This window comes from Astatotilapia calliptera, chromosome 2 (assembly GCF_964374335.1).
Source record: "Astatotilapia calliptera chromosome 2, fAstCal68.1, whole genome shotgun sequence".
In the NCBI taxonomy this organism is placed as follows: domain Eukaryota; kingdom Metazoa; phylum Chordata; class Actinopteri; order Cichliformes; family Cichlidae; genus Astatotilapia; species Astatotilapia calliptera.
Genome location: NC_137423.1, coordinates 27,154,268 through 27,175,910, shown reverse-complemented (window position 1 = coordinate 27,175,910; position 21,643 = coordinate 27,154,268). Strand labels below are relative to the sequence as shown.

General features: G+C 43.0%; 2 protein-coding genes across 4 annotated transcripts; both read left to right on the top strand.

Moving 5' to 3' along the window:
* The first annotated feature begins 601 nt into the window (after nt 1–601).
* On the top strand, nt 602–11,270 carry LOC113035330 (SLAIN motif-containing protein-like). 3 transcript variants are annotated; one of them, XM_026190854.2, is made up of 9 exons: nt 604–941; nt 1,300–1,962; nt 4,688–4,824; nt 6,429–6,548; nt 7,745–7,885; nt 8,025–8,351; nt 8,560–8,703; nt 9,665–9,962; nt 10,229–11,270. In XM_026190854.2, exons 2-9 carry the CDS (start codon nt 1,304–1,306, stop codon nt 10,281–10,283), a joined length of 1,881 nt encoding a protein of 626 aa, XP_026046639.2. In that variant the 5' UTR covers nt 604–941; nt 1,300–1,303; the 3' UTR covers nt 10,284–11,270. The 3 variants fall into 3 exon arrangements, with proteins under 3 accessions (XP_080163285.1, XP_026046639.2, XP_026046632.2); XM_026190847.2 differs by having other exon boundaries at nt 605–941; nt 1,295–1,962; XM_080307159.1 differs by lacking the exon at nt 8,560–8,703 and having other exon boundaries at nt 602–941; nt 1,295–1,962.
* A 433-nt stretch (nt 11,271–11,703) lies between these two features.
* Nucleotides 11,704–21,122, top strand: znf711 (zinc finger protein 711). Its single transcript, XM_026190833.2, has 8 exons — nt 11,704–11,868; nt 12,909–12,992; nt 13,087–13,187; nt 16,273–17,136; nt 17,232–17,378; nt 17,483–17,662; nt 17,957–18,091; nt 18,269–21,122. The coding sequence occupies exons 3-8, from the start codon at nt 13,109–13,111 to the stop codon at nt 19,447–19,449; spliced, it is 2,586 nt and encodes an 861-aa protein (XP_026046618.2). The 5' UTR covers nt 11,704–11,868; nt 12,909–12,992; nt 13,087–13,108; the 3' UTR covers nt 19,450–21,122.
* Nucleotides 21,123–21,643: the final 521 nt, after the last annotated feature.

Genomic DNA, 21,643 nt, shown 5'->3' with positions numbered 1-21,643 from the left:
ATAATTCCTTTTGTGCATAATTTTATATTATTGTTAATAATAAATTAATTAAAGCAACAAAACAACCTGAAGAGCCGGTTCGGAGCCGAAAGAGCCGACTCTTTTTAGTGAGTCGAGCCGAAAGAGCCGGTTCTCTAAAAAGAGCCAGAAATCCCATCACTATGGCGCGAAATGCAAAGATACTGGAATAATTCAGCCGAAAATAAGGGACTGATAAGAGGTGTATACTACATAGATCATATAGTTTAAGTAGAACTTAAAAAAATTAAAGGTTTAAATTTTTTGTGAGTACATTATACTTGTGCATGCTTTTCTTAATTAAAACATGTATTGCTCCATTTTCTGTTTCTATCCTTAAACTGTATTTTTGTCTACGTAGATAAAATATTCGATAACAACAGCAGTGGGAGTCGACAGTTATTCACTTTATGCTTTTTTTCTTGGTATAACGTGCTGTAAGGCACCCATAGACTGCATAACAGACGTTTAAGTACGGTTATTGAATGCAGCATTGTGTAAACAGTGACACCCAGTGGTTACAATATATAATAATATGAGGTTGTTGCAGTACCATGTCCTCCCTCGGGGAGGCGCTTAAAACAACAGGAAAACCAGTAGAGGGAGGAGCGACCGCTGCTGCAGGTCTCCTCACTGAGCTAACTAAAGTCCACAATCAAGCTAGTTAGCGGGAGCGATGTGGTAAACGCTAGCGGTGATGCACTAGCAGTAAGAGACCATGGACTAGCTCGCCCCCGTAAGATAACTCCAGAGGGTTATTGCACCGTCTCGACAATCACTATAATCACGCAGTAGAGCGTTTCACCTGGATGTAATTAGCTTCTTCATTCATGCGCTCGTGCTGGTCCACGGGGGATTTTGAGCTGTGAGTGGCGGGCAAGCTCAGTCATCTGCTCGCAGGGGACAACACGGCTCAGTCACCGGTACGTTTGTTTTGTTGATAGCGTGCTAGCTGGCTAACAGTAACCAAAGGAGTTCAAATGTTAACGTTTGAAGAGATATAAGAGGTGCGACGGAGCCGCAGTTGCAAGGATGCACTCGTAGTGTATACATACATGTACACATAAATAAAGTGAGAAGCGACAGGGAACTAGCGTGCTTCCGAGTACTGAAAGCTTTGTGAAGTAGTCAGAGAACGCTAACATATGTGTTTGGGTCACTTTTACGCTATTGAACTGCTGTTGTGTTGCTCAGGAGCCACCAGGTCCTAGTTTAATGGCTGTAGTCATTTAGAGTTTTTATTGGCACAATGTTAACTGAATGTTTCTCCTATCAGAGCAGCAGTATGGTGGTCCCGGACAGTGCCAGCGTGGTGCCTCAGCCTGACAATGGTAGTCCGACTGGCCTCACGGAAAACTCCGAGCCGGGGTGCGAGGTGGCAGGAGAGGGAGGTCAAGACCTGGCAGGGGTGGAGCTGGAGGAGGTCCGAAAGCTGCAGGAGCTTGTGCGCAGGTTGGAGGTTCAGAATGAGACCCTGCGCAACAGGGGAAGCAAGACCGTCATCCACAGAGGAGCAAACAGTAACCTCACAGCTGCTGTCAACATCAACAAGAGGCTGGCTTGTGAAGAGGTGACAAACTCCCACCTCAGATTGGAGCACAGCAGCAGCCAGCTGGACAGCAGGGACTTGATGCTGTCACCTCCTCAGGACAGCAGCAGTGGAGAGGAGATGTCCCCCTTGCCTGTGGCTAGCAGGCTGGAGGAAGAGGATGATGAGGAAGAGGAGGATCGGGGTCTGTGTGGCGGCTTCCTAAAGTTGACCAGCAGCAACGGAGCAGCACAGTCTCAGGGCCAGAGCCAGACGCCGGAGAGCCCGTCTCAGGAAAGTTATGAGTCAGAGACACTTGCAGAGAGCGACTCAGGGGTGGACCAAACTGCACTGGATGAAGTGGATGTCCTAGATTTGGATGATGAGTGTGCAGACATAGAGGACGAGGAGAGCTGGTACGTCTCATTATCGGCAATGCTTTCTCTGGGTGTGCTTTGATCCCACTTGTTTGGGTACAGCCGGCATCTATTTGTGGCTTTAACTGTGTGGCTAAACATGTGCAGCAGAGATGGGGATAAAAAGTGATGTTCGTACAGCAGCAGCTGCGAAGAGTTACCTCCAGGGGAAGCTGAGCTCTGAAGTCACATTTAAAGTTTCAGTCTATAGGTAGAGGAGCCCCTTTAGCCACATGAGTCATTTGTGCCTTTTCATTTTAACCTCTGAATTCTTCAGTGTGATACTCCCCCACAGGGCAGTGACTGTGTAGCATGAGGCTGTTTGGGTTTAAAATTAGACTCTATTCTGAGTTGATGCAGAAACTGTGGTTATTTCTTATCCCACACAAACAAAGTGGGATAAGAAGTCGACACCTACTCCGATTATCTTTTTGTAAGCAGGAGAGAAAGTATACAGATTCTTAGCATTTCGACAAGGCATAAAATATTCAAGCGCAATTAGGAGAAAGTAAAAGAAAGCAGAGTCAGTGGGGAGTTGTTTCTTCTGTCTCAGATTTAACCTTGAGTCCTCAGACTCGAGTGACATGTCTGCTACCTGTTTGACAGCTTAGTCAAACACAAAGGATGTTCTTTTTTTAGTTCTAGCTGTCTGACTCAAGCATAAATAAAAAGGGTCTTGTATCAGGTGAAAGACTATCCTGTTTATTAAAAAAGAGACCACTAATTTGACTTAACCCAGTCAGAATAAAAAGGATATATCTGGATGTAATTAATATTCAGCCTTTTTAAAGCCTGATCTGTTTTGAACCAGTGTGACCTTTACTTGTTTTGTTTAATTGGCTGATAGCAATTACCTAAAAATAACATTAATATGGGGCTATGCAGGAGATCAGTCTAGACATGAGTGTTCATTCTGTCTCACAGTATTGTCCTAAACAGGTAGCATATTGTGTTCACTTTAGCAACTGAGGATCTGGGGATTTAACAGCCAGACCACTCATGACTTATTTTCAGTTTTACATAATTAGCCATACCATATGTGCTTTGTGGGGTTATCATAGCCAAAACATTAAGTAATCCTAAACAGCAGCATAATCTGATCTGCTCCGGGCTGAGTGGGTCCGCGTGGCTGAACTACTTTGGTTGGGATTGCACAGCATGTGATTTGAGCCCCCCCCCCTTCCACCCTGTGTAATCACACCAGAACAGGGGGCCAAAACAGAAGGCAGCTACTGCAGTACTTTTATATTTATTGTTTTGAACCATTACTTTGTGAAAAGATTAGTAAAAGAAAACCATATTCTTGGGACAACATTTGAACTCACCAAGTTGGGTAATTTCTTTCTGGCATGTTTGTTTACTTGTTTTAAAAAAAACTAGTTCAGACTCATAAAACTCAGGGGCCTTGGCTTCAGTGCTCCTAACTTGCACTTGTCACGCTAACACAGTGGAGCAGTGACAAAGGCTGTTGCTGCTCTCGACTGTGAAAGCATAAATATGACACAGCTGAATATGTTTTGTTATAATATCACTTTGGGGTTTATTTACAGTTATTACAGGATTGGTTTAAAAGTGTAAGAGACTCCTCAGTGCCAACATTGTGTTACGGCAGCTGTTGGCAGTGTCCTGCATAAATGGCAATAGCAACACTGTGAGCAAAACCGCACTGTGAATGGATCAAAAGCAAACAACATTGTTCTGCATCAAACAGCGGGTTTGTGCTTCTACTAAGAACCACCCTCCCCTCCTCTCCCTGCGCAGAGAAGCCGTGCTCTCTGTGCAGGACGTGTGACCTGAATATTGCTTCCTGCATTGTCGCTCATTCCAGTGGGGAAATGGGGTCCTTTTGTGTTTGCCCAAATGGGAAGATGATTTGTAGCTGATTGGTCCAGAACCAGTCAGTTTGGGCCCTTTTGTGTATCCGACTCAAAGCATCAGCCCATGTGATCAGCCACTTCAAAGCTTGTGGTGACTAAATGGCTGTTTGCTCTCACTAAGGCAACGTTGGACACATTGCGGAGGAAGCGTCTGACACTGCAGCTGCATAAAACTCATTTTTGGCTGACACTTTTGTCCTCAGTGGATATTTCTCATGTGTTTTTCATGCTGTAGAATGTAGCTCAAAATGATAGCGGGACTAAAAGCCACAAAACCGTTCCATCCACATCTGTGCTCAGCTGCTAATCTGAGTTTGACTCCGTGTTTTAGGCGTCTTTGGATGTGAATTTTGCATTTAACCAAAAGGAAATGAGGCAAATGTAAATTCAAGGTTGGTTCCGGCTTAAGCTGTGATAAAGATGTTCACAAGTACCTGCTTAAGATGATTTCCCACTCACTGTTTGCTTTGATTACATCATTGAAGTCAAACACAGTAACAGCCTGGTTGTTTGATGTGGGATCTTTGCTGCAGGATACTGTCCTTCTGTTGGGGAAAACACTGGGTGGCTGGGCGTTAGCATATCATGTGCAATCTGAGGAGAAAAAAACCATTCTGTTTTACATGGCTTTCACATCCACTCTTACCTTGCATAGCTCACACAGCAGCAGTTCACACTAATGTCCAGCTTGCTCCTATTTAAATGTTCTGCTTCTCAAATCCTGGCAAATACTGCAGCATGAAAGCATGATCAATATGAGAAGGATTAGACTGACTTCTTTATTCTCACTACTCTTCATTTCCCACATTTAGTGATATGTTTTTCTCTTGTGTGCTGCTTCTCTACAGGTTATATGTGTCTCCTAAAAAGCAGGTAGCAGATCCAGGGCCAGACTCTCCACTGAAGTGGTGTCGGCAGGTCCTTGACCATCGCAGCCCCGAGACCGAGATGGCTTGCCGGACTCTGATCAGTCGCTTGGACCAGAGTATGCAATTAGGATAGTTTACTATAACTGAAGAAAGTCTACTTTGTTTTTTGTTTTGTTTTTTCTTAAGAGTGCTGCATGGATGATGCATTTTTGTAGGGCCGATCCGGAAGTTAGCTTCTCCCTTTTTCCATGGCTTAAAGTGTTGTGCAGAAAATAGAGCCTGTGGGAACGCAGTCACCAAAAGTAAAACACTAATGTTAGGCTATAAAAAACAACAACAACAACCACTTTACCATCACCAGTGCTGAACTGTGTTCAGTGGGATTACTTTTAATGTCTTCCACAATTTCTGTAGTCTTAGTTAGCCATTTGTGAGCAGGCATCTTGTTCTGGACAAATTAAGGCTTGAAAATTTAGGAGTGGGATATTTATTCACATATTTATGTTTAGAACAAAATGTGAAAATGTCTAAAGCCTCTGCTAACCACAGAAGGTCTTTCCTTATTCTGCAGCGCTCTATTCACCCTCAGGTGCCAATGCTTAGATTACCAATCTTTCACGCTGTTGAACACTTTAAGCAAAAGAGCTTTGCCTATTCAATAAAATTAGTATCTGATGGTCTTTGATTTGTATCCCTGCCGTATGGTTAGATTATGGTTCAGCAGCACGTAGGCAGCTTCGGCCTGCCAATCTACCTGCAGTTTGGTAGATGGGTGCTGTGTCAATAATATGTGGTACAACCGGTCCGTGGGCAATACTTGCTTATGCTGTTGTTAGTTCACCAGCCATCTATGGAGAAGAGCAAAGTTTTAACATGCAGACAGCTGAAGTGAAAGAGTTTCACTGCAGTCACTGTCTGTACTTTTCTTACTCTTTTCTCCACACTTCTCCCATTCCTGGTGAACTTCACTATCATGTTCTGGCTCACTTGTTAACCAATTGACGTTTGACCGTCATCCACGTCGAGCAATGTGCATTTGGGGTTTTGGTAGACTACACGAGAACAGTGTGTAGGCAAATACCAAAGCAGACGGACACAACTGTGAACGGTGGTAGAATAAATTAAGCATTAGAAATTCTAGGCCTAAACCAAGGTTCAGCCACGTCATTCAGCACATTTAGCACCCCAGCTTTACTTACTGCTTACCCCTGCTGTGCACAGGGCTGTATAACAAAGCCTAAACACTTGCCGTGAATCTTACTACGCCTTTCAGTGTGGATAGAAGTTTGCATCTGATCCGAAACACCCCATTCATTATTAAACCTGCGAGCAGCTCCCTCATCTTACATGCTGCAAAACCTGAACAGCAAAGCTATTCACACCAAGGCTGAATGACTACATGAAGTCATGGGTGGGATTGGATTACCTTCCTCCCGGAACAGCTCGTGTTTTTAAATGCCAGCACCAGGCCACGTATCCACCTGGATCATTCAAGCTTCAGAACAAGTCATTTAGCATGCGAGGTGCATGAATCAAGTTTTTAAGAAAAAACAAACAAACAAACAAAACAAGAATTTAATTGAGAAATTTTAACTATTGTGAGAGCTTTTTCTGAGGACATTTTACAAGTAACTTGATAGTGTCACATTGTGTATACAATAAGTACTGGTGTATTTTCCTTCCTGAGAACATGTGATATCTCCTGTCCTGTCGCCCGCAGCATCTCGATGGAGGAACATGTACAGCAGTCCATCAGAGGCGGGCTCGGCGGGCTCAGGCCTGATCTCTCCTGGGTACCACAAATCAACTAACAAATCCCTACTAACCTGTGGCAGTTCAGGTATGGCATGACATTAACACACAGCGCTTCTCATTTTCCCTACAACACAACAGTGAGAATAACATCAGTTACTGTAAGGATGTGGGTCTCACAGTGGTCTGACTGGTTAATTTTAAGGACTGCTTTAGCATTTTTGCATGTTTGAGCTATTTTACATATACTTTACATCGCTGCAAACCATTCTTCAAAGGTTTCTGTAAATGTTTATTTCATTTAATAACTGTTATGGATAAAATTTGCAAATACGGTCAGAAACAGTCGATGGGCATTTGTCCACACATTTGTGTGCAGCAGTCACTTTGGTTATTTAATGGTATTAATTCCTTATCTTAAGTATATTAACTTCTCTTATTAAATTAAATCAAGTTGATCTGAGCCTCAAATAAGCTAAAACTAAGGTGTGCCCTGCAGATAACACTGGTGTCCTTTGGAATATGGTTAGTAATTATGTAAAGTGTATGTTGTTTGTGCTCCCGGATGGGGCACACACAGACACACAATGACAGTGTTAACATATGTAATATGTATGGTATGCATAATTTTGTTCCTTGAACATGTGATTGCAGTTGTAATAGTTGCTTTGCACAGCATTTCTCACAGTTTTTTCAGCCCAGCAATGTCAGTGTTGCTGTGGAAACTCCTTTAATAACAAATCTTTGCGTGAACTTGAAAGTGCTTGGAGTATGTGTGGTGATTCTATCTAATGCCAGACTTTTTACATAACCAAATGCTGCTGGGTGATGTCGCCTCGCATTCATCAGGCATGTGTCAGGCTGAACTTTGGCTACAGCTTCCCAGGGCATCATCAGCAGACTGGGCTTTATAGACCAGTGCTGTAGAACAGGCTGTGGGGAGACAAACTAATGTCAGACTGTTAATTCTAAAATTGTGGGCCCACTTAGATAAATTGCATATTTACTTTGTGATCTTGATGAAAGGTAGTACTGCATGCATTAGCCTGGGTCTGTTGAGTTATACCTCACAAAGCTCCATTTTTATCAGCCTGATTTTATGCTGATCAGCTAATGTCATGTTTAAAGTTGCCACTATCAGTATGCATAAGAATTTAAATATTGTGCTGTATTAATGAGTCATAAGGAAGTAGTAGGTTTTGGCTGTGGTCAGTATTCTGTCTATATTCTGTCTATATCGGTGTAATTCAGCTTACTCTAACAGGTATTCTGCTTTGTTTAAAGGCGCCACAAGCATGCCCTCAGCCCTGAGTTCCCAGTCCTCCATAGACAGCGAGCTCAGCACATCAGATGACTCCATCTCAATGGGATACAAGCTGCAGGATCTCACAGACGTCCAGATCATGGCTCGTTTACAGGAAGAGAGTGAGTGTAGAAAGGTTATAGCATTTTGAGTGGCATCAGCTGATTATTTGCATTTATAGACGTCAGAGTCTCATCTGCAAAACTGAGTTTTGCTTGACTTTTAAGTTGTTTCATTTTGACCTGGTATTTCCGGCTCCAGGTCTGAGGCAGGATTGTGCTTCTAGCTCAGCATCTGCATCGCGCCGCAGCTCCACAGCGTCTCTGCAGTCCTTGCGCCGGGGCGGTACGTACAGCGACCAGGAGTTTGACACTTACAGCCTGGAAGATGAAGAGGATGACTTCTCCATGCCCCAGCGACGGCATCGTTTCACCCCTTCGCCATTAGGCTCACCACGGTGCCTCTCTCCCTCGACTTCTAACCACGGTCAGGAATACAGCAGCCATCTCAGGGCCCCACGCACAAAAGGACCCAGGCGGTCTCTCCAGGGCCCCAGTGCAGAGCTGCTTAAATTTGCAAAGAGTGAGGGTAGGCTATAACCAGTGATACTTAAGCAGTTTTACTCTAGATAAGGGACAGCCATGGAGATTCTTCTGTTGTGTGTGTGTGTGTGTGTGTGTGTGTGTGTGTGTGTGTGTGTGTGTGTGTGTGTGTGTGTGTGTGTGTGTGTGTGTGTGTGTGTGTGTGTGTGTGTGTGTGTGTGTGTGTGTGTGTGTGTGTGTGTGTGTGTTTCCAGAGGAGTTGAGGCACAGCATGCCTAATCTGGCTCCCCGCACCAGCCTACGTTCCCTGGAGGCAGTCAGAACCAGCCGCAGCATGGAGGCTAACCTCCAGAGCTCTGGCAACCGCATGTCTCCCCTGACTCACTCCCCCTCCACAGGTAACCCCTCCTCACCTGGTCCCCACCACTCCTTAACATACTTTGTCCTACATTTCCCTAGAGATCACTCTTTGTGGTGTCACTTTAATCCTACAATTTAACCTGATCTTCACCTCTGCATGATCACAGGAAGAGTTTGACCAACATATATGTCTTTGAAGATCATGAGCAATGTTGCAGCACAGGGCCTGTTTTTATTTAGGAATTCATATATTCTATTATTTATCAGTCTAACTCTGACAGTACCATGCAAGCCATCATCTATAGGTTTTCACTGGATGCTTGGTACTTTTTTAGTACCTACTTGGCTGGGGTTCCAAGCGATCTACGAGGTCACATCCAAATGTGACCTCAGCAGATTGCACGTCACTGATTGGCTAATCAGCGGCATCACTTAAAGAGTCATGGGAGGGTCTACATCATAAAAAGGAAACTTTTCATGAAGTTTCCTTTTCAAAACCCGTCAATGAGGAAAATCGCTACAAAGAAACGACACTGCGGTCCATGAGTCTGACGAAAAGCCACAGACTAAGCAGCAGGTATAGCATCGCCTCGAGGTGCTACTTTGTTGTAGAGCTCGTGTCGCATACAAGTGATGTCACGGGATGTTTGCCCGTGTTGCTATAACGACCCCATGCACATTAGGTGGTACTCAATTGTAATGGAATACGGTTTGCGTCAAGCCGATCCGAGCAGGTACTAATGGAAAAAGGGTATACACTATTGGTCACAGATACTTGCAGTTCCACAATTCTTTCCTCACCCTCTTCCCTGACATCCCCAGGTAACTTCCTTTCCATTCACCTGCTACATGACTGCACCACTACTCTGATAATTCAGTACTGTTTCCCTAAGCTTGTCTACAACTCCCGTGTACAACAAATGGCCTTACAGTAGCTTTTATTTACTGAAATTGTCTTAACGAAGTCATCTGGATTGAGATTTTGTTCTGTCACTCAAGGTATGGTTTGCAGTCGGCTGCGAAGCAGTGGTCAGTCTCCTCTCTCCCTGCGGACTCCAGTTAAAGCCGTCACTCCCGTGGGCTCTTTGGCAGGTGGTCGTCAGACTTCCAGAGGCCTACCTGTTGTCCAAGGACAACAGGCAGGAGGGAGCCGCAGGGTCCAGTCGCCAGGTTCTGCTAATGGAGGAAGCTACGTACCCGGCAGGGCTTCGGTTGGAACCGGGAGGCCCGGGGTAGGACGAGGTCAGGCTGCGTCTTCAGCCTCCACTAGAAGTAAACTTTCACAGCCTCAGAGGAGGTGAGTGCTCCAAAAAACACTCTTAAAAGAGCTCTGTGTAATTTCAGGAAATCCCTCAGCTGCAAAGTGAACTGCAGTTAGTGTTCTACTACTCGTGGTTGCACACAGCTCATGCTTTCAGTCTGTGTGCAAACTAAGCACTAAAAACAGTGCGGTGTAGTAGTGCACATTTAAGGAATGGTGAGATGATGATGAGTATTTCCCATTATGCTATAGATACTTGGTTTCTTCTGTGAATTGAGACTAAGCTCCTCTTTTATTGACAGGTCTTTGGGCATGGCCAAAATCTCAGATGAGTCCTGGAAAGATGGCTGCTACTGAGGTCTCCTGGCAATGAAGGATGTTCACTGCTGCAAACATCACCCCGACTTCTCCCCGTTACCTCTAAATACAAAGAAAAACAGTCACTGTGTTCACAAATGTGTCATACAACCTCTGCCCCCCCCCCACCCCCCCACCTTATTTCAGACTGGAGCGCTGGGCTGCACTGGATTTGTAGTTAATCTCTTTCCCTCGCATGAAACACTGTCAACCCACACAAAGAGAGGATGTGTAGGCAGACAAGAAGACATGTGCACACTCGACTTGTTAATACGGACCAAATCTGAGCTTCCAGAAGATATGCTTGTGTCAACTTTACTTATTTTTCTATGGTATTTGTGAGAAACTGCTGGAATATTAAGGGGTGTATTACTGTTCTGTTGATGTAATTGATATGAAGACAGTTTAAATGAAGATTTTTGCCAGTCTGTTCATTATCTGTGACTTACTCTAGATGAAGGTGCTGAGTATTGCATGCTTGGTTTTGTTTTTTTCCCTGAGCCCAAATGCCTTCTCTTCATTCTATACCTGCAATATGAGAAAACTTTCATGTCTCCCTACAATTATCTTTGGATTTCTGAATGTTTGAGTGGTTCATAGTGAAAATTACTTTAGATTTGTGTTGTATTTGTGTTTTGCTGTTTGCTTACACGGCAACACAACTTCTACAAACCACACTGCCCTTACGAATTATCATAAAGAAGGAAAAAAAACATGGGTTGTGCCAAGGTGCATTAGAGCTGTAATTCCTTAATTCCAAAAGTAATTTTAGGTTGGTAAAGGTACTGTTAAAGAGTTTTCAAAGCATTTTTACTGCATATCTACATTTCAATTTTAGTGTCTGTTGTTGGGAAACCCACTAATAACAAATGTTTATGCACAAAAGGCCTCCTGCCTTAGTCAGCTATGCACCCTCATGAAGAGTGCCTCTGAATAATTAGGAGCTGTTATGAAAACGATTAATAAAGTCTACCCTGAAACTCTAAATGCACTTCTGGTCATATTTAATCCATGTATGTTAAATCATGGTCTGTTCTGTATGAAAGGCTAATTAGTCGCACTATGCAGCACAAGCAATAGCAGCGGCAGTACCGTTACCATGTCCCGGATATTTCCTGGGTGCGTGACCAACCACTTCTCAAATGAGTGCTCAACTACTACCCACCCCTTGTGACAAAATGGCCTACAGGCCTCATCTTCGCAGGCAAAGTCTGAGCGCGCACACAGTACAAGCACATAAATGTTTATTTTATTTGTTACTGTGGTAATGTTTGAATTTCGCTCCTCTGAGCCCGCTTTAAACATGTCCCGATTAAGAGAATGACTGCGTTAATGTAACTCTGCTCTCTTATGCATGACGCAAATAGTAAGGGATCAGCGGTAAACGAGGCCACGCATTGTCTGCCCCCCGCCCTCCCTCTGCTTGTCAGGAAGCAAGCTGATTGGCCGAGGCCTAGCAAAGAGTGCCCGGGGATCCAAAACTGCAGGCCGCACTTAGCTTACCGTCAAAAATAAACCAAAAAAATAACAGACAAATCCGAGAAGGGGGAGAAACGCCGATAGAGTCAGAAGACAACGTTATCAGGTAAAATTATTCTGAGTCGATCAAAAACGAGTGTGGAATAAGACGCATGGGCCCAGTTGGACGTAGCGGGCCTCTTTCAGCCTTTTCGAAAAACAACATGGAAGATAATGCGGCACAAGCTGCACCACCTAGCTTAGCAGGCTAGCTAGCTGACCGGACGGCAGTCGTCGCACAAAACAGAGCGAATTGCAAAACTAGTGATCTCATTGGTCATCGTGGTTTGTTGTATGCGTTTGGGACTACATATGCATTATAACGTTATGTGTAACCGTTGCTTACATCGACGTATTGGACTGGTTATCGCGCTCCTTGAATTAGCCTTTATGCTAAAACAAAATGGCGCTTTGAGACTCAGCCCTAGCTTCCTTGCTAGTTAGCTCCGGTGGGTGGAGGGCGGTAGCCATTGCATAACTGTGGTAGTTTCAGTGGCGGCCATAAACTCGGGAGCATATGTGATTTTTGTGTAGATACTTAACACTTCAGAAACGATTAGTGCAACGGAACTGCATTTGTTTTGTTTTTTTTTACCCCAAAAGGATAAATATGTGAAAACTAGCAGCCACAACACCGCTACAGACAGCTGTAAATACATTTGCTTCATTTTAAATCGTCATGTGACGACAGTGCATTTCCTCCCACGAAATTAAGCAGGAGTCCTTATCCAAAAGCTATCAGAACCGCTGCATGCGAGCTCGCCCGCCCTGCACACTGAGTCTTTTGTCTCTGCTGCGCTCCGGCCATCAAGCTCAACCAGCTCCAGGTGTATATAGCGATCTGTCCTCAGGTTGAAGCTGCATGTAGTACCCCTAATTGGCAGCAGAGGGAGGCAGTGGTCAACAACAACAACGACTGTCCACGGTTTAAAAATAAGTTTGTGTTCTGTATTTAAGGCTTACGGAGGTAGATTTTGCAATAGAGACTAGTGCTTTTCTTATGAACCCAACGCCAAATATTTGTGCATTTCTGCAAAAAATGAACAGCTGGTGTTCAGTTATAATCCCAAGCTCATGTGATAATTGTATTTTCTTTTACTTTGTCAGAATAATTCAGTATCTTGATGGAAGGAAGCACATCAGATATCCTGTTGGTTTTATTGTAAAGATTTTCTGTCGTCAAATGTGAAGGTATGTAATACTAACTGCATTTTTTTCCTTTCGGTTTTATTTTTAGCAGTGTATATGAAGTAAAGGTTAATGTAATCTGTGCTGCAATTTTCAGTCTGTTTTTACGGAGTGAAGACATGGATCAAGGAGGAGGGGTGTTAGAGCTGCACACTCAAGAGCTGAAGATGCCCCATGCTATGATCATGCAAGATTTTGGTAGGCAAATTAGCAAGAGAAATTAATACACGTGTTGTATTTGGCATTTAGCTGGAGCAGGGCGATATGACCAAAAATATTTTATCACAATATACATTTGGAAATTTGCGATAACGATATAATTGACACGAGACAAAATACTTTACAACTCCACAACTTTATTAGTGCAAAAAAAAAAAATCCCCATCAATGTATTTTCACTTAAACAAGCAGCTGTTTTTTATGTGCAAGTTATATAAAAATTTAACAGTGCAAATGCTAATTCCTCGCTGACAGTTTAACCCTTTAAGACCTACCATAGAACCAAGTCCGCCAGAGCTTATATTATATTTTTACATGCTGTGGAGCCATTTTTGGGAGCATTTCAAGTTGCTATACATCAATACAACCATTACAGCCCAGATTTTAATAATATGTATTGGTCAGAAGGTTCCTTTGTGAGTGCGCATGCGCCATTAGCGTGCTGCCTGCTGTAACCCCTAATTTCCCTCGGGATGAATAAAGTATTCTGATTCTGATTCTGATTAAGTGCATAGTAATTACATAAATTGCAAAAAAGTGCAATAAACTACAAAAAAATTGAAAATCGTTTTTGCTTTTTTAACATATATTTGTAGTTAGAGAAATTTAAGAGGCTTATCCCTCAAAACTGTAAATACAAAAAAGTTGCACAAAATAGTTTCCCACCACAGGAAATTTATTTTGAGTGTCTTCATAGTTTTATTTTTGAAATACATCAATTTTTATACACTGCAGGAAAAAAGAAAATAAATATTATACTGCAAATTTGCAAAAAAGCAGCATATGCATCAAAATAAACTATTTCCAGCAGTGCAATATGAGTCCTCAGCATCCCAGAAACGACACAGAAAGTCATAAAGTCAAAGATAACTTTTAAAAAGACCAGTACAGGCCCTGAGGCCCTCATGGTAAAAAAGACTACAGTTCCGCAAAAATGACGTCACTTCCGGTTTCGGGCAGGTAATGGCGGAAATGCAAAAGTTCGCGCTGACGTCTATTCCAACGTAGGAAGTGTTATGAACAGCTGATCGGATCGGTAAAGGGTGTTTCTGGAATATTATGTTTTTGTTCCTGCAAGCGCTTTTTATGCAGTTTTTGTGGAAGGAAACCGTGACCTAGGACAAGCTGATGGCATAAGATGTAAGTACAACTCCTCCGGTTTCATATGCAAAAAAATTTTTTGCACTAGCTTACGTGGTTGCAGTGCTACTGGGATTTAAAAATAGTTACGCAAAACAGAGCGTGTCCGCTCCGATCGGCGCTAAAGGGTTAACCAAAAGGCATTTCCAGTGGAAATTGGCCGACATATCCTCAGCATAACCATGTATAATATCCACAAAACCTAAAAAGAGGTTATACGCACACAATATGGTAATATTATGTTGAAGCACTACATATCACTCCGCGAGGCTCCTGCCTACGATAGCCGTAATGCTCCAACAATCCATCAAGCGGTGCGGCTTCGTAGCTTAGCAAAGTCGTACTGAAACATTTGACAGATTTTCGAGCGCCGTGTACCACATAAAATCGTTTCGAGGTCAGTAAACACAACCAGAATTCATACATAAGACACACGGGATTATAAGGGGCACTGTCGATTTTCAGAAAAATCAAAGGATTGATTTTAAGTGTGCGGTATTTTCCAAAAAACACGGTAATAACGACGGCCCGCTAGGATGCTCTACCAAAAATAGTGCTTTGTTGTGTATCTGACAGACGAAAGCTAAACCAGTTCCACACCACTGAAATTGCAGCATTTTTGCAAACCAATTCTGGTTCATCCGTTTCATTCAACGCTCCGGTTTCGCTCTTCTTATTCTCCGTCGCCGCCATGCTTTTTCCGCCATGTGCTTATGAAAACAAAGGCACTGCGCATTAGGGCTGGGCCATATCATACCGTTCACGGTAATACCGGTATAATTTTGGGCAACGATAGAAAAATGAAATATCGCGATAGAATATGAGTAAAACGCGCATGCGCAGTGCCTTTGTTTTTATACGCACACGTCGGAAAAAGCATGGCGGCGAAAGCAAATCGTTGAATGAAACGGATGAACCAGAATTTAGCTTTCATCCGTCAGGTACACAACAAAGCACTATTTTTGGTAGAGCATGCTAGCGGGCCGTCGTTATTACCGTGTTGTTTGGAAAATACCGCACACTTAAAATCAATCCTTTGATTTTTCTGAAAATCAACAGTGCCCCTTATAATCCCGTGTGTCTTATGTATGAATTCTGGTTGTGTTTGCTGACCTCGAAACGATTTTATGTGGTACACGGCGCTCAAAAATCTGTCAAATGTTTTAGTGCGACTTTGCTAAGCTACGAAGCCGCACCGCTTGATGGATTGTTGGAGCATTACAGCTACCGTAGTCAGAAGCCTGGCGGAGTGATATGTACTGTGCTTCAACATAATATTACCGTATTGTGTGTGTGTGTGTGTATAACCTCTTTTTAAGTTTTGTGGATATTATACGTGGTTATGCTGAGGATATGTCGGCCAATTTCCACTGGAAATGCCTTTTGGTTAAACTGTCAGCAAGGAATTTGCATTTGCACTGTTAAAATTTTATATAACTTTAATGCACATAAAACAGCTGCTTGTTTAAATGAAAATATATTGATGGGTTTTTTGCACTAATAAAGTTGTGGAGTTGTAAAGTATTTTGTCTAGTGTCAATTGTATCGTCAGTTATATCGTTATCGCAAATTTCCAAATGTATATCGTGATAAATATTTTTGGTCATATCGCCCTGCTCTACTGCGCATGCATGTTTTACCCATATTGTATCGCGATATTTCATTTTCTTATCGTTGCCCAACATTATACCGGTATTACCGTGAACATATGATGGCCCAGCCCTACATTTCGCTAATATTTAGAGACCAATTTCCCAAAAGGCGCAAGAAACCTGAGTGTCAAGCTAAATAAGGAAGTCAAAGTGACATCACATTGTCATTAGCAAATTTTAATCGTATACTAACAAAAAATGACACTCTTTCACAATTATTTGACTAATATCAAGCTTTAATTGTGATTTTTAAAAACTCTTTATATCATCAGTTGCAGGCATGGGGGGTCTGGCTCACATTGATGGGGAGCACATTGTGGTGTCGGTGCCAGAGGGTATGCTGCTTTCTGATGTCATGACAGACGAGGGCATCCTCCTGGAGCACGGACTTGAGGTGGAAGGTCTGGAGACTCAAGTTGTTCAAGGCCTGGAGACGGAGGTAGTGGAGAGCTTACATGCAGATGTAGAAGGCTTGGAGGCAGAAGTTGTTGAAGGGCTACAGACACAGGTGGTAGAGTTAGAGGCTCAGGTTGTTGAGGGCCTAGAGGGAGAAGTGGAAGTGGAGGGCCTAGAGGGAGAAGTGGAAGTGGAGGGCCTCGAGGCGCAAGTGGTGGAGAGCCTGGAAACTGAGGTTGATGTGGAGGGTCTGGAAGCTCATGTTGTTGAGGGCCTTGAAGAGGAAGTGGAGGTGGAGGGCCTAGAAGCTGAGGTTGTCGAAGGGCTGGAGGTGGATGTGGAAAGTCTGCAGTCTCAAGGTGTGGAGGCCCATGAAATCAGCACTGAAGACATGGTGCCTTCAGAACACAGTGTAATCATGCCTGAAAATATCCTGGGGACTGAAGTTGCAATAGAGGAAGCCCTGGACGCCCATCACCACCATGTTCTGACCTCAGACCTCATACAGGACGCAAACCACCATCATGACGACATGCCAGACCAGGTGTTTGTGGCAGAGCTGCTGTCTGAACACCAGGACAACACACTGGACCACCAGCTTGTGTCTGAAGGGTTGATGGTGACCGAGGCCAATGCCGAGACCATAATCCACGAACAGCTGCCAACTGAGGCTGTTCCCCTACAGACAGATGAGGATGATGATGCAAGGAGTAGCTCCGAGGATTACCTGATGATCTCCTGTAAGATATCTTGGCACATAACACGGCAAAGATTTTTTTATAAAGTTAAATTTTTTGCATAACCATTGGTATTTGTTTTTTTTTGTTTTTTAAAGTGGATGAAGTGGGAGAAAAGTTGGACATAGGGGACACTCCCCTTGAGATCAGCACTGAAGTAATGGAAGACAAGGACTCCAAAGAGGAGGATGGCTCTGAGGTCATAAAAGTCTACATCTTTAAAGCTGAAGCAGATGATGATTTGGGTAAATGATCTTCAGTACGGTACATCCAGCCATGTTTGTGTTAAAAGTCATATGGGTCATTGAGTTTTTGGTGTTTGTTTTTTTTTGTTTTGTTTTTTTTCAAGGTGGGACAGAGGTAATAACAGAGGATGATTACCAGAACGGCCATCCTGATTTGGAAGCAGCTTCATCGGGCAGACTGGGAGTTGGCCGTGACAAAATGGTCTACATGGCAGTCAAGAACCATCCAAAGGAAGAAGAGGATGATGAGGATGACAGCGATGATGATGAAGATGAAGACATTGGTATGCCCTTTATATGAAAGGGTTAGATGGGTAATTTTTCCTAAATTAGTAGTTTGAGATAAAACCATGTTCTATGACTGCTGAAATAGATTATTAAGAGGAAGATGCTATGCTGCAGCATTACTGTTTAAATGAGATGCTCAGCAAGATGATTTGGGGTCAGTATGTGTGGCAAATGTGTTTAAAAGACGACTTAGCAGTCAGAGTTTGTTTTGAAAAGTATCAAAGTAGAAATAAGGCAAGGTCATCCATTCTGTTGTTATTGGGGTGTTATGTGCTGCAATGCCTGTGCAGGTAATACAATTGATCAAGTGAAGAATGGAGCAGCTACACCATTTTTGCAAATCCGTGAGGGACTGGGTGCAAACCGTGCTCTCAAAACCAAATTGAAGAAGAAGAAGAAAGGCGAAACACGGCAGTGTCAGACTGGTAGGATCAGCATGTCATATTGATACTGATACATACCTTAAATTGATAATTTTTATCTGTGTTGTCACCAAGTCTGAATGTATATAATTTTATCATTCACATTCGAGGAAAACTTAGAATAATAATGGTTGATTGCAATGTTGCATACTCTCTCTTTTTTCAAACTTCTCTGTCCAGCTGTTATCATTGGACCAGATGGGATGCCTTTGACCGTCTACCCTTGCCACATCTGTGGAAAGAAGTTTCGCTCGCGGGGCTTCCTCAAATGCCATATGAAGAACCACCCGGACCATCTGCTCAAGAAGAAGTATCAGTGTACAGACTGCGACTTTACCACCAACAAGAAAATCAGCTTTCACAACCACTTAGAGAGTCATAAGCTCCTGAGCCACAACAATGAGCGATCTCCAGAGTATACAGAGTACGCGCGGCGCTACCATGAGTCTAGCCCACTGGGCTCAGACAAGCTCATTGTCAAGGATCGGGAGCCCAAACTGCATCACTGCAAGTACTGCGATTATGAAACAGCTGAACAGGGCCTGCTCAACCGTCACCTGCTGGCTGTGCACAGTAAGAACTTTGCACATGTGTGTGTTGAGTGCGCCAAAGGCTTCCGTCACCCATCGGAGCTGAAGAAACACATGCGCACCCACACAGGCGAGAAGCCCTACCACTGCCCGCACTGCGAGTTCCGCTGTGCAGACCAGTCCAACTTAAAGACTCATATCAAGAGCAAGCATGGCGCAGATCTGCCTTTCAAGTGCAGCCACTGTCCCCAGGCTTACGCTGATGCACGGGAACTGCAGCGCCACATAGAGATGGTGCAGGGCCACAAGACCCACCAGTGCCCGCACTGTGAGCACAAGAGCACCAACTCCAGTGACCTGAAGAGGCACATTATTTCAGTTCACACCAAGGACTTCCCCCATCAGTGTGACGTGTGCGAGAAAGGCTTTCACAGGCCCTCAGAGTTGAAGAAACACGCGGAAACACACAAAGGCAACAAAGTGCACCAGTGCCGGCATTGTAACTTCAATGCACCCGACACTTTCACCCTGAGTCGCCATATCCTATCCCTGCATACGAAGGACCTACCCTTTAAGTGCAAGCGCTGCCGGCGAGGCTTCCGGCAGCCCGCCGAGCTGAAGAAGCACATGAAAACGCACAGTGGTAGAAAGGTATATCAGTGCCAGTATTGTGAGTATAACAGTACGGACGCTTCTGGCTTCAAACGCCACGTCATCTCTATCCACACCAAGGACTACCCCCACCGCTGCGACTACTGCACCAAGGGCTTTAGGAGGCCTTCAGAGAAGAGCCAGCACATAGCCAGGCATCACAAAGACATGTTGATGTAATGTCATTGCACACAAACACACTCCTCTTTACCGAGTAAATCTGTGTCACACACACCCAGAGGTAATTTTAGTGTATTAACAAAGAAATAATGGATGCAGGCAGTTGATGAAGAAAACAACATTATAATTGCTGTTCTGTGTTCTGTGTCGTTTTGGGTCTAAACCTCCTGCCCCCAGGAGTAAATGCAAGAACACGTTTTAGGATGGGGGTTAAATCTGGAAAAAAAACAAAAAAAAAGACAGTGTGTACACTGAGCGGGACAGTTGTAAATTGTCTTCGGTGGCAGAAAAAAAATCACATATGAACATATATTCAGGGTTTCAAATGTCTATATTTTTATACCCACTCAGCTGAAATGCTGCAAGATGATGACTGTGTCTAGTAAAACAGAAAAGCGGTGTTTTGGGGACGTCATGCTAGTTCTCCAGACGATGTGGAACGACTACATGAGAAGTTTGCCTCCATAGTACCAACTAGTATCTTGACCTCATGAACCAGCTTTTACCCTGACATTTTTTTTGTTTTTTCTTTTCTAATGCTATCTGGTCTTTAATGAACAGAGCCATTCACAAGTTCAAAATGGGTTCGTCACTGATGTTGAGACATAATGCATCTTGAAAAATATGTTTCATTAAATTTAACCGTTAAACTCACATCATTTTGGATTTTCCTCTCAACCCTGAACTCTTGGAGCCCCATTAAACGAATCGTGTATAAAACAGTATAGACTATTTTCAGTTAAATACGTCTTACAAGTTGAATCAGAAATGCTACTCTCTGGTCAGCAGAGTCTAGCATGGAGCAGAAGGGTGGAGTTGGTATGTTAGAATATCCCTTTAGTGTACACATCTCTGACTGGTGTATTATTATTATAATTATATATGACATTGACAGATGGTTGGCTTCACATATAATAACCAGTGACTTGGTTACGTGTGAATGCCACTGTAAGTACGTGTGATGTTACCTATGACACAGATAACCATTTGATAGCAATCATGCCTTACATCCGTTAGTCTTTATCCTTTAAGCACTGATGCACACCGCTAATCAGAAAATAAGTGATTTTTAACTCTCAAACATGCTGTATCAATGCCATTCTCTCAGAGATTATGTGTTTGAGTCAGTAGAAAGCACTTTAATAATTTTGTTTTTGTATTTTAATGACATGTATGAGAGTTTATTATCTGGGGATATGTATAGATAAATAGATAGAAATATCCCAAGATATTAAACACGTACAGAGCTTTGTGAGTGGGTAAAGGTAAAGATTGTTTTTGAGTGTTATCTCTAATGAGCAGCGATCATTACTGCATCACAACTGAATTGTCATTGAAAGTGGTGGGTGAAATCGCTTATTGTTTTGTTCTATGGATAAGTGATTGGGTTTTGTGTTTTTGTTTGTGCTCACTAACAAGTTTCCCAGACACTAGCCCTACAATCCCAAATAGCCCGACCCAGTCCCAAGCACGGGATTATTTCCTTCAAGTCATTGCTCATCATATTGGCATTAGTCTTTAAAGTATGCACATATGCTGTCTCCATGAAATTAATTGTGGTATATATTAAAAAAAATCCCTGCATTTCGTGTACCTTAGTCTATATTTTCTTTCAGTCTGATTGTGGATAAACTACTGGTGGGGAAGAACCAAAATAAACAATTATCTTTTTACCCTTTTTGTCCTTTCTGTCTAAAAAGAAGGAAATGTTAAAAGCTAACAGGGAAATTTACACATAGCTACTGTATTACCAGTAAATCAGTTTGGCTTTTCCTTATTTTCCACGTCAGTGCTTCACCTAGTCTGCGTCTTGCATCCTCGTTTCTCATTAAGATTTTAATACTCAACTTACTGCCAGGAGTACATGAAGGATTGGCGTTATAACTCGCTATTTATCCAGTTTGCATCAGTCTATGTCTTTATAGGACCTAATGATTATCTGAGTTGTAGCTGTCTCTTTATCAGTTTCATGTACATAGTGCATTTTCAGTGATTGTACAACCATCAGGCATTAATAGATGATGAAATATGGAGTAAGCTTCAGCAGCTCAGGTCTAGAGATTGATTGCTAAAGAGAATTCAAACTTTCTCTGCTTCACGAGCTCGTCATCCCACATAATTGTGCTTAAATGTAGGATTTACTGTGAGAAGGCAGAGCAGCACCGCACTCTCCCAGAATGTATATTTTTCCACT

What these genes read in the sequence shown, in the direction of transcription:
- znf711 (XM_026190833.2), top strand. Translation starts at nt 13,109, where the DNA reads ATGGATCAAGGAGGAGGGGTGTTAGAGCTGCACACTCAAGAGCTGAAG. An exon ending in GGATTACCTGATGATCTCCT is followed by an intron (nt 17,137 to 17,231) that starts GTAAGATATCTT and finishes TGTTTTTTAAAG; the next exon opens with TGGATGAAGTGGGAGAAAAG. An exon ending in AACACGGCAGTGTCAGACTG is followed by an intron (nt 18,092 to 18,268) that starts GTAGGATCAGCA and finishes TTCTCTGTCCAG; the next exon opens with CTGTTATCATTGGACCAGAT.
- LOC113035330 (XM_026190854.2), top strand. Translation starts at nt 1,304, where the DNA reads ATGGTGGTCCCGGACAGTGCCAGCGTGGTGCCTCAGCCTGACAATGGT. An exon ending in GATCAGTCGCTTGGACCAGA is followed by an intron (nt 4,825 to 6,428) that starts GTATGCAATTAG and finishes TGTCGCCCGCAG; the next exon opens with CATCTCGATGGAGGAACATG. An exon ending in CTTTCACAGCCTCAGAGGAG is followed by an intron (nt 9,963 to 10,228) that starts GTGAGTGCTCCA and finishes TTTTATTGACAG; the next exon opens with GTCTTTGGGCATGGCCAAAA.